The following is a 12,763-nucleotide window of genomic DNA, read 5'->3' on the forward strand; positions in this document are numbered from 1 at the left end:
CAGTTTACTGTTTCGGGCCGGCTCCTGTTGCACTTAATACAGTATAACTTAGCAAGATGGCGCTAATTTAAATGTTTGTTAAAATTAAATTACAATAATATGGTCTTAGAAAATTCAGATCTGGTCGTAACTTTAGACCATTTTCATTGTCACATCTCACTACACTACACCTTATAAAACAATGTCCCCCACCGCGTCTGTTTGTATGTTAACGATAAACTCAAAAACTATACGGATTTTCATGCGATTTTCACCTATCAATAGAGGGATTCTTGAGGAAGGTTTAGGTGTTAACCCGTGCGAAGCCGGAGCGGGTCGCTAGTTCACAACGAAAATCAGACAACCTGTATCAACTGTCAAATAGTTTCTATGAAAAATCACAGTGAAAAATACTTTCTGGGTTAAATTTTGTTGTTGATTTAAAACTATAAGTATTAGAAAAACAATAAGTTTGCAACTCTAAGACCATTTTCATATATTATCAACTCTGGTCATCATTAAGAAAGTTTCTGCATTTACCTAAATATTAATACAAAATAAAACATCATTTTTCATTTCTATAAATTTATTCCTATGTCAAAGTATCCTCCGAGCGAATGTATTCCCCAATATCTGCCTGGTGGAAGGCGATGGTGGCTAAAGGATCAGCATTTCTGCACTCAGCGGTGGTCCGAGAAGCCACTCCGAACCCTAGCGGCATGTCCGACATGGAATATACTACTACACCTTGGTGCTTCGGAGTGTTTTCTGTTATGCGGCCAAGACCTGAAAAGGATTTAAAGTTTTGTCACATATAACTAACCGGTTATATTTGTCATTATGACATTTCTGTCTGTTAGAAAGAGACACAACAAGTTAAGAGACAATTCAGAGGTTTGTAAGATGAAAAAGGGGGTCATGATTTTGCATTGATTTGAATAAATTTTCAACATTTCTATTGTTTTTCTAACCTGAGACAGATGCAATAGAAATAATTATGCTAAATGGGTAGAGTTAGACCAAGACAAGCCTGTATCGATTTTGATAGCACATGCAGTGCAAGTGTTATTTCAAACTTCTATGAAATTATGACGTATAAATAACACTTGCACTGCGTAAGCTATTAAAATCATTGCAGACTTTTCTTGGTCTAACTCTAAGTGTCATATCTTTTTGAATTTATTTTATATATTTTTGTATTACAAAAGTATTTATTGTATTACAAAAATATTAAACACTATATTTTGTATCAAATTTTATCAATACCTAATGCAGAAATGAATAAAATAACTTACAAGGTTATATTCAGCATGGTTTATGTATTGATTTTGATATATTTTAGTTTCATTTCAAGGTTTTACATACCATTTATTTTACTGAAATACATTGTATACTCCCAGTTTGGGTTTTTGGGTTAACTTACCACTTTTAATAACATGATGTCCATACAAAAACTGTTGTTCCGCAGACGGCTTGACCCAAATCTTGAATGGAGCATATGGAGCAATATATGTCAATGCAGTTATGTGCAGTCTAAATTTATTGGTCTTTGTGAACTTTCCGAAGCACGTCCCAGCGGATATAAGGTTATCTGGCTTCACAGTTTGAGCTAACTGAAGCAGCTTCTCTGATATGTAATATACTCGATCTTTCTTCTCTCTGAAGCAGTATGTGCCGTCTGGCCTGTCTATCAGCAACTTTACGTTCACGCCGATACTGGAAATAAAGATAGAACACAAGTAGTAACGACAGAAATAATTATACATGATAAAAAGTTACGATGTTTGAAAAAGTTCCAGTTTATAAGGATATTGGTTAAGTGCACTGTAACTCACTATTTTGTAAGTTTCTCGAATAAAATCCGCATTCTCTCCTCAGATAGGACCTTCATTTTATACTTTTAATTCAATAATAAACAATATTTAAAATACAACACGTGCTTCTATTTCGCCGCTGCCGCTGACTGATATGAATGAAACGTCAAAATGACGTTACGTTACATTTTCGTTCTAAAACCGTATTCCTAACCACACATAACATTATGACCTTTTTAGGCTTTAATACCGATTATAACCAGTAAATGGCTAATAATATTTCAATTTTCAGAGCAAGTATTATCTTGGATCCCTGAATACATAATTTTAATCGGTAGTAAATATTTTTTATAATTCCCTAAAATTATAACAATTTCTGAACGGAACACAATTCGCGGCAACTTCGTATCAATGAGAAGAGGGAAAGAGATGGAAGATAAAAGAGCAAATCAAATTACTCCCATTCTGCCTCTGGATAATCAGTTGCTGTGAGAAAAAGCGGTAAGTAATTTTTGCAACTTTTTCGCAATTCCGTTCCCTTTATTGCCATGATGGTGACTTAAACTTAGTTCTATAACTCGTCCTCAATGTAAACGTGGTTTCGTTAGAACAATAAGTTTGCCTGTACATACATATTTATTTATGTTAGAGACACATCTGTTTTGAGTTGATAGCGCAATAAACAAGTATGCTCTACCATTTGACATATCGCCCATATCAGATTATTTTGATAACCGGTTATTTCTCAACGTACGGTCATACGGTGTACTTAAATGCATATTTGCAGTGTAATACACAATATTGATCTTATTATTTATTTCGAATTGATTTAGTAAGTAGGTATACTTACTAAGTATAAGTACCTAAAAGAATTATGTACTTTATAGGTATGTTTAATTATATTTTATGGTTTCATATTTTATGGTAGACAATTACTAAACTCAAAAATAAATTGATACATAAAATCAAATGTTTATCGGAAGAAATAACAAAAATAAATTAAAATAAGTATAAGTACATAGTTTCCTACTTTTTACTATAAAATACTAAAAAAAGGAAATCTTTCACAGCTCGTATCTTAATGGTTTTGTTATTCATTTTTTGAGCACATTTATTTATTGTTAGGGTTCCGTACCTCAAAAGGAAAAAACGGAACCCTTATAGGATCACTCGTGCGTCTGTCTGTCTGTCTGTCTGTCTGTCTGTCTGTCTGTCTGTCTGTCCGTCTGTCACAGCCGATTTTCTCCGGAACTTCGTATTGCGTAACTCTCAGCCATTTTCGCCCATAGCTCTGCGCGCTCTATATTCGGCTCTCGTTCGTAGTGTATTAGAAACGAGTGCAACAGTTTGGACACCTCACGAAAATTCTTATATACTCTTGCTCGAAAGGGTTCAGAAAAGGTATTTACGTCACTTATACAAAAAACAATTTACTTATTATCCATACATGTACCCGACGCGTTTCCTGCTAGGCATGCTAGGGTACGAATCACTAGAAATCAGACGACACCTAGCAGTAGCGAAGCTCGCCCTAGGCGTCATCCATAATAGGGTGGATTGTGTAGAGCTGGTGTGTGAGGTAGTAAGACTGTATGCACCTGATGCGCGCGGGCGACTGCGCAGCGCGCGGCTGCTGGCAGCGCCGCCCGCGCGCAGCGGCCTGCTGCGCCAAGCGCCGCTACACACCGCACTCACGCTGCTCAACTCTGTGCTTAATATGGCACCACACATTGATGTGTTCGCATCCAAGTGGTCACAGCTTGTAAAAGAATGTAAACGAATATTTGAATCGCTGTATTAATTAAGTAGTATAGTGTAGTGAATTTAAAAATTAGGTTAAGTAATGTTGGTTAGTATTTAAGATTGTAATGTATTGGCGAACGCTGTAATTACAATTTTTTTGAATAATAAACAATAAACAATAAACAATAAACTACTGGACCAATCAAGTTGAAATTTGGTACACATATGTAAGTTTGTGACCCGAATACGGACATGTAACGTAAACAAATGAATTTTAAACATGGGGGCCACTTTTGGGGGGTAAATGAAAAAATGAAAAAAAATTTTTTTTCAAACTATATCATGTTATATATCAAATGAAAGAGCTTATTGTAAGGATTTCAAATATTTTTTTTTTATAATTTTCGAATCAACAGTTTAGAAGTTATTCAAGAAAATAGGCAAAAAATTACCATTCCCCCCCCCTTATCTCCGAAACTACTAGATCTAAAATTTTGAAAAAAATACATAAAATAGGTCTATACCTATAGATGACAGGAAAACCTATTAGAAATGTACAGTCAAGCGTGAGTCGGACTTAATTACAGTTTTTAATCCGACCCCTACGGATTTTTTAAAGAGATTTCACTCACGTTTCACATAAAAAATACATTGTTAACAGTGCCGGATTACTTAGAGTAGTAGTTTTCTTAGAGTAATTGGTGATAATTTTCTGATAAGATAATCATTTTAAATATTTAACGGTCTTACCTACTTACGAGTAATTGTAAGGTCAAATTAAAAATAATGTTTAAAAAAAATGTTAAATTGAGAGCTAGCTTAAAGTTTTTTGTACTCGTCGACTTTAATGGTTGAATTAATAAAGACTTTGTAACCAATAAGCAAAACAAGCACATGCTTACGGCACCACGTTCAGGGAGGGCACCAAAATGCCAGGTTGAAAAAGGTGAACAAATTTTAAAATTAGGGACAGACACATCGTTTTTACCACACGATTTTTTTAACTGTCCAAAAGCTAATTTGCATAAATAATGGCGCGTAATTCTTTGGGAAACAATCGGTAGCAGTAGAAGAGTCGTGATTACATGCATAGATTCGATTTCAACCCACTCTTTTGCGGTTCGGCGTTAGGTCTTATGCGAGGCCTTCTGCCTTACGGCAAAGTTGATCTTCTGCCTTAATTACACTTGGGCGTGGATCCAAATCCAAGCTTTCCTCTTTCGCAGCTGGGCCTACTGCCTTTCTCACACTTCGCCAATTCAATTCCAAGCTCTGCTTTCTTGCATATTTTATGCATGAAAACAACCTCGCTGAGACCCTTAAATATCGAGCCCTATGCGAAGCTAGGCTGATAGAAAACTGTCCCATCCCTTCTCTGTATGAAATCCTGGATTCGCGCCTGGTTGGGACTAAAACTAAAATTGCGTTTTTATATCGAAAAATTTTCGCGCTCGCTTCGCTCGCGTTTTCAATAACTTTATAAGGTATGATAAAGGCGACATTCGGGTGGCGACTGCAGCAACATTACTCTGTTGCAACGTTACTGCTGCGCAGTACTGTCAACTTCCGTGATAAAATGATGTGACTGATTTCCATACTAAAAGTAAAAAAGTACAACTGTCTATCATATTGCGTTTTTATATCGAAAAATTTCCGCGCTCGCTTCGCTCGCGTTTCTATTACTTTCTACGCTATGATAAAGGTGACATTCGGGTGGCGACTGCAACAGCATTAGGTACTCTGTTGCAACATTACTGCTGCAGCACTGTCAATTTTCGTGATAAAATGATGTGACTGATTTCCATTCTCAGCTGTAATGCGGCAATGAACTTCTCTCAATTTACCAAAAAATCAATGTAATCTTGATGACCCTAGGGAGAGGGGGCACCTAGAAATGCTTAGGGCATCAAAATATCTTAATCCGGCACTGATTGTTAAAAATTGCGTAATATACGGAACCCTTGGAACGCGAGTCCGACTCGCACTTGGCCGGTTTTTTTTTTTTATATTTGTAACTAGGCGTAAGCCCTTTAATTGATTTTATACCTATCAATATAGTCATGACTTGGCGCCATTTTTTTCAGCTTAGCTTAGCTGAATGACCTTAACAAGGCTACCGAGTCTACCGACCATAATTATTTATTATAGCCTCTGTTTAAGGAATGTTCGGCTTTTTAAGATGAAGGTCGTCTGACCGGGCTTTATACTTTGCGAGTCTTAAAACTTATTGCACTTGCTATAACCTTGATGCGATGTTTACTGCTACGAAAACGTAAAAGATATGAGTCACTGTAATTAAAGTAGAAAATACTCATTTTTTTTTTCAAACTATTTTTACGGGAAATCCAAAACAATATATTTGGGGCTCGAAATGTGAACAACCGGAATTTATAGTTATAAATAGAGACCATTTTTTAGGATTTTTCAATAATGTTTATATGAGATGTAAGAGGAAGTATGTACTTAAGTTTCCCTTCCCCGATAAACTCATTTAAAATTATGAGCCACTTCCATGACGTCACTGTAATGACTGTCGGCAGTTCAAGCCAGTTAAACTGTGACTCAGTAAATGATCATAGAAACCGAAATAAGCATAATTTTATTAGGTTTATGCGATTAAATATTTTATTATCATAATAGCCCGCCTCTCAATCCACCTACGTTATTTTAGGAGTTAAAAAAAACCCAAAGTATAAGTAGGTACAGGTACCTTGTCTGGTTTATATCGCAAAATCATCATGACATATTTAATTCACAGTACTCATTTAATATTTAATTGCCTTACAATACATTTTATATGACCAAAGAAATTGTTGGCACTGGTCATCATTGTCATCAGTATGTTGTTTTGTACTTACAGAATTTCATTCAAATTTATTTTTGACATTTTCGGCAGAGTTCAATAAAAATAGTTCTCAAGGATCAAGGAATAGGTTATGGAACCATCCCGCTTCCACAAAAAACTTTTCAAGTAGCTGTAATATGCTTATATTATTTTAATATACATCTTATGTTATAAATGGATGAATTTTTAAATTCTTGTAGTCTCACTGAGATCATAATTTCGACACTTCTTAACTTTAACTGGTGAAGGTAGATAATGAGCGCAAAATTAAAATAACGTACCTTCTTGTAAACATTATAATTTAAATTTAACATTATAATTTATAATAATAAATTTGCTGTTTTATATACTAGTAAATGCCCTTGTCCAGCCTATAGATTAAAGTTCGATAAGCAATGTCCCTGTGACAGGACACTCCCAGTAAAAAGTAACGCTAAATTTAATTAAACCCCGAGTCAGTCGAGGTCACCATGACGACATGCACACACCCTAAGGAGCGCCAAATTGCGTAGTTATGTCGTAAAGCGGCCTAGTAATTGAGTTGAGATAAGGTGTTATGCAAATCGAATAGATGGGAAAAAAATATAACGAAAAAACAGAGGCTGAAGAAAAAGTATATGCAAAGGTCTGTCCTCTTCAGCAGAGTGTCCTGAAAAAGGATAGATCTAATAACCTCTTAATAATGCTTTTAAAATTCATCAAGCAATGATTTTCTTTGATCATATATAAAGGAATTAAACTGTCTACAACCCTTCGGTTATAAAAACCTTCAGATTCTTTAAATAGAGATGCTCCGAGTAATAGGCTATTTTATTGGTGTATAGATTAAGTATGATTCGTATTTCGTGTAAGCCGCGTTATAATCTTGATAACCCACTACACATATGTTTGACGCATACTAAACAATTTATAAATATCTATCTATACCTACTAACTTTGGTTATACTAGAATTAGACATCGCTATTCATCACGGAATCGTTAGGTAAACTGTATGTATACTGTAGGTAAACTATACTACAGTATAGTCATGGAATCTAAGTATAGGTAATGTAGGTTTACACCTGCATAAATACACAGTGCACACCTAATTACAATATTACTCATTCTGTATGCACATGGGAAATGTATAGTATCGCGTCATTAAGAATGACAAATGCCTAACAAAGATAACGCATTGCAAACATACGTATGAGAATGTGTAAGAGTGAACTTGTCACGGTTATCATTATTTGAAAAGATATTATAGAAAAAAAATAAATATCGATCTCACTGTCTGCATCAAAATTCCAATGAAAATAAAATTTATTTGCAGTTATGTTCTAAAGTTTTTAAAGTTTCAACTACACCAGTAAATCATTTATTAACTTTATAGCATTGCAAAATACCAAGGCCAGCACTTCACCGTTAATTACTATCTATTTGTTGACAAAGGAATGAGTAATGAAACAGTACGACAGTTCGATCACCTTGACTTTGATTCACTTTTGCTAAAATTAGGCGCGTGGGAATTGGAATTTCTAACGAACACATTCATTTTAAAAACACATCTATTTAGTGATGAAATTTTAAGCATCCCGATCAGATTCGGATTCACTTTTTCCTCTAATATCGCCAATCTCTTTGTTTGCAGAATGCTATCATAAATAAACAGACGCCATCGACTCCATTCGGCAGCCGCGCGTCTTACGGTGCGGGTTTATTTTGAGAGGAACATTAACTGAAAACGTGTGTGGATATTGACGCAAGTGTTAGTGAACTAGTGAACATGTCGTTGATCAATTACTACCCGAAGAATTTGCGGGCCAACGGTTGGGGTTGGCATAGAGGATCCAGTGCGGCATCGGCTGTGCGAGGATTTCTTAAAGGGGAGAGAGGAGGATCGCCTGGAGAAGGCAGTACTGAGCCTCTAGTTGGAAATGGCGGTTTATACCCCAAGTTGCCTCTTGAAGATGAGACGCTGTACAATCTTGGAGGAGACAAGTTGTATCCTAGTCTTCCAGCGGAGGAGTACGAGAGTGGAGCGGTGGCAGAAGTCGTTGAAGAATCCTGTGCTTCTGTTAACGTGAATTTAGTGGTGAGTATATACTACAAAACCTAACATGGAAACACCGTCGACTTAAATACTTTTGTTTGCAGTGCATAATTACGTCCATACTAGTGTTTATGTTTTGGTTATGAATGTTATGGTCGTTATGAAAACAAACGACTGCTGCAACTACCTAGTTGCACACACTACACAGGAGTGTACATATGAACAAAGTAGTCATTGAAATGAAACGTAACTACCTAAATTACCAGACCAGATGTTCCGTCAGGTACCTAAATTTGGCTAAAGTTGTTAGTTTTGAGAAGCTATGACTTCGCTTCAAAATATACTATTAACATGAATTGGGTTTGCCTTTTATCTTTGACTTTTCAAAGCGTAGGTATGTATACCGCAGAATTCACAAATAAATAACCCATTTAGATTCAATAAATAAACAACATAAAACATTTAAGTTTTTGCTTTATAGAATTTATTCCTAAAAACGATAATAATGAATAGTAGTCAGCAGAAAATACCTATTTGCAGTTTGCAATTTCACTAAGAAATTAATCTAGTACATAATTAGTAAGCCCGTCTTTTACGTACCTACGTAATATGAAGGCCGTTTTGAAGATCGGTCGTTGACTTTCTAGTCCAGACTAGACATCCGATCATAAGATCAATACTGCTTAAAAATCTTTTACAAAGCTAAACGAGCGCTTTTAGGGCAATGAGTGGCTGAAAACTAAGGGTGTCTCGCTTTTCCAAATAATGACACTGCGTCGGAAATATTAGGAGACTTACCAGAGCAAAGTTAGCTGTCCTTTCCTTTTGAAATTGGAGAATGCTTGTCGTAGGGATAGAAGAATTTAGGTACCTGCCACTACTACTACTACTACCGCCACATACATACTGGAGTAAAAATGAGATTATTCTTGTGCGGTTCGATTTATATTATCACTTTGACGTCCTTTCTCAATATCTGTAGTAGACTAGGTACACTAGGTAGGTACCTCCCGAAACTATAAAGTTTGAATGCGTCGTTAAAAATAAGCCGAAATCGCTAAGATATATTCATAAATAAAATAAACAATAAATCTTAAACGCGTGTTGCTTTTTTGTTAGAAGCGTATTAGTATATCCAGGTCTATAATACTATAGTATTTTTGATCTGGTTTTGATACGACCATGTCGATTGATGATATACATAAGTATGTATATCATCGATCTATATAAGTATATTGATACATAAACACATACTAGAAAACACCCATGACTCAGGAACAAATATCTGTGTGCATCACACAAATAAATACCCTTACCAGGATTCGAACCCAGGACCATCGGCTTCACGGTGTCGTTTCTAAGTATACTTAGAAACGACACATGAGTGACATGAGATGACCTCTGTGAAATATTTTCGAAATTTTTATGTCGGGGAAGCGAGTAGGGCTCAAGAAAAACCATTTGAAATGAACCTTTCCTGTTTTTAGTTGAACGCCTTATTAAGATTGTTTCTTACTCACATTTCGATGATTCAGGACATTAACCTAATGTTACATTGAGTCACCTTGTGACGTACTGGAATTCAGATCGTTCTAATTCTCACATTGCGTTATACTAGTAGAAGAGCCGGTCGCAAAATTTCTAACCGACTTGATACCACGATGAAATGCACAATGGTTTCCCATAAAAGTGATTACCGTACACTAAGTCCGAATTCATAATTACATAATCTCGTCTGCCAAGGTGTTTCGGCAGGAAAAGCCTTGGCAGACTTATATATTCCTGACATGAGGGTTCATACCTACCGACTGGAATTGGTTTCATGGTGGTATCAGGGTTAATTTAGGGGTCCCGATGGTCACCTTTGAGAGCGTCTGCCAAGCACTTCCGGCAAAAAAAATACTGGCAGACTTCGCTTTTCTGTGTCACATGTAAATTTCTAAGTGCTGCCATAACTATTATTTCGGTATCAGATAGGTTAAATCAGCCCCGTTTTTTCGCACCGGAAGTGGCCTTCTTTTTCGTACTTTCGGCAAGTTCCGCCGTGGCAGACTATCGAATTCGGACTTAGCATCACTTTTATGGGAAACCATTGTGCATTTCATCGGTATACACCCACTTGCCAGAATTTCATTTGCCATAATTTCATTTGCCATAATAGTCAACAGCCATTATATTGTTTCCCATAATTACATATGCAATACTTATTGTTTACTATATTAGTCACGTGCCAGAAACTTTGTTTCCCATAAAATCAATTTCAATAATATCATTTGTCATCATCATTGTAAGCCATAATTATCACTAGCCATAATATTTTTTTTTTACAGAAACCAAATGCTATACTAGAAAAATGGGTTAGGTTAGGTTTGAACTGCGACCCTTACAGAAAAGTAATGCTACTGGAAAAGTGGGTTAGGTTAGGTTTGAACTGCGACCCTTACAGAAAAGAAATGCTATTGGAAAAGTGGGTTAGGTTAGGTTTGAACTGCACCCCACACAGAAAATAAATGCTACTAGTAAAGTAGGTTAGGTTAAGTTTGAACTGCGACCCTTACAGAAAAGAAATGCTATCAGAAAAGTGGGTTAGGTTAGGTTTGAATTGCGACCCTTACAGAAACCAAATGCTACTAGAAAAATGGGTTAGGTTAGGTTTGAACTGCGACCCTTACAGAAAAGAAATACTACTGGAAAAGTGGGTTAGTGAGGTTTAAATATTCTATTAAATAATATTATTACAATTAATAATATGGACAACAACACGTATGGCACTCGTACGTTCTGGAATCTAATAATCGGGTAAACAAAGAGTATGTCACATAATTTTTATGGTAAACAAACAATTCGGGCAAATAAAATTCGGGCATATGAGTATTATTTTATATAATTTTCGGACAAACAATAGACAACCCATTTCATCGTGGTATCAAGTCGGTTAGAAATTTTGCGGCCGGCTCTTCTACTATACGCAGCCACTTGATCTTGCTCCATTTTCCTGTTGAGCAATCAATGCTTTATTATTTTATCTATCGTATGTCCATTACAATACACTCGTATTTTATTCGAATCATCTGACGTCCGACGAGTTAGGCCGCGTAGCCAAGATGCCAATCGCTAACGCTCTGTAGCGATCGAAACGCAACTGTCACTGTCACACTAATAAGGAAGAGTGATAGAGAGACATAATGCTTTTCGTTGTCGAAGTGATAGCGATTGTAACCTTGGCTAGGCCGGCTGTCTCTTTTTAAGATTCAAGCTGAATAAAAAATTAATACTTAATTAAAAGGAGCGTTTGAACATATAAAATTGTCTAGACTGCTGTGAACCGGTCACCTTCAGATTGGTCTTATTTAATGGCCTCCCACTGCATTTAGTCTTATCGTATTTATTTGCGTAAATATTGTTGTATGAACTATATCTAATAACAATCAAATGAGCTGTATAACAGAAATCATTAACCTGATATTATACAGCTATTAGTGGTGACATACATCAAAGATCTGGGCCGCCTGTCTCAGTAGGTAAATGTTTTCATTACAAAACGTAAATCAAAATAAAGAAAAGGGAAGCTGACATCACGAGCCACGAGCTAGGAATGTGTGTTGAAGGGAGAGCTTGAAAGTTATTTATACTTTTCCTCGTAAAGTTTGTGGAGATAACCACTCTAATTATAAAACGGGTGAAAAGTCAAAACTTTGTTCGAAGAACGCCAAAAAAGAATAGGTATTAATATATTTTTATTGTTTTCGCGGCCTTTAGTACTTATTTCAAATCAGTTTATTGCCAAAAATGTTTACCTTTAAACTATTGGGATTGAACAGGCAGTTTCAGAGATGACTGACCCCCTCTGCAGGGCTTTTTATTTCCTGCCAGGAGGGATAAAAGTGGCACTTTTCTGTTCTAAAACACTATATCACTCGCTACTCTTGGGATTCTATTATATAATCCTGTGCTTTGTTCAGTATGTCACTTTACTCCCTTGTGTCAATCTACTATTATACTAAACTTCTATACTATACCTATGCCATTAAAAAAACGTGCGATACGCTGACGAACGGTTAACATTAGGAACTGTTTTTCGCAATTGCTAAGTTACATCACTTTGTAATTACCGCCTTAATTTAAGGTCATTCTGAAAAAAGGTTACCTACATACCTACCTATATTTCCATTCAATGTCATGGTCACGGTACTACCTATTTATCAAAAAATATTATTCCTGCAGCTGACCTTTCATAACTAATTTGATCGAACTAGTTTAATTTAATGAAAACCAGAAGTATAAATAAAACTCAAATAAACATGTTTAATGTCTCGCTAGCTCACCGCCCGGTGGATTACGTCATTCTT

At 35.9% G+C, this 12,763-nt stretch overlaps 1 protein-coding gene across 1 annotated transcript; it reads right to left on the reverse strand.

Moving 5' to 3' along the window:
- Positions 1-550: 550 nt before the first annotated feature.
- On the reverse strand, positions 551-1,938 carry LOC134802038 (60S ribosome subunit biogenesis protein NIP7 homolog). Its single transcript, XM_063774652.1, has 3 exons — positions 1,815-1,938; positions 1,403-1,695; positions 551-765 (listed from the first exon to the last, which is right to left on the reverse strand). The coding sequence occupies exons 1-3, from the start codon at positions 1,868-1,870 to the stop codon at positions 572-574; spliced, it is 543 nt and encodes a 180-aa protein (XP_063630722.1). The 5' UTR covers positions 1,871-1,938; the 3' UTR covers positions 551-571.
- Between the last annotated feature and the right edge of the window lie 10,825 nt (positions 1,939-12,763).

The sequence above is a fragment of the Cydia splendana genome, chromosome 23 (assembly GCF_910591565.1).
Source record: "Cydia splendana chromosome 23, ilCydSple1.2, whole genome shotgun sequence".
NCBI classification, from domain to species: domain Eukaryota; kingdom Metazoa; phylum Arthropoda; class Insecta; order Lepidoptera; family Tortricidae; genus Cydia; species Cydia splendana.

What these genes read in the sequence shown, in the direction of transcription:
- LOC134802038 (XM_063774652.1), bottom strand. Translation starts at nt 1,870, where the DNA reads ATGAAGGTCCTATCTGAGGAGAGAATGCGGATTTTATTCGAGAAACTT. An exon ending in TTCGAGAAACTTACAAAATA is followed by an intron (nt 1,696 to 1,814) that starts GTGAGTTACAGT and finishes CTTTATTTCCAG; the next exon opens with TATCGGCGTGAACGTAAAGT. An exon ending in ACATCATGTTATTAAAAGTG is followed by an intron (nt 766 to 1,402) that starts GTAAGTTAACCC and finishes AATCCTTTTCAG; the next exon opens with GTCTTGGCCGCATAACAGAA.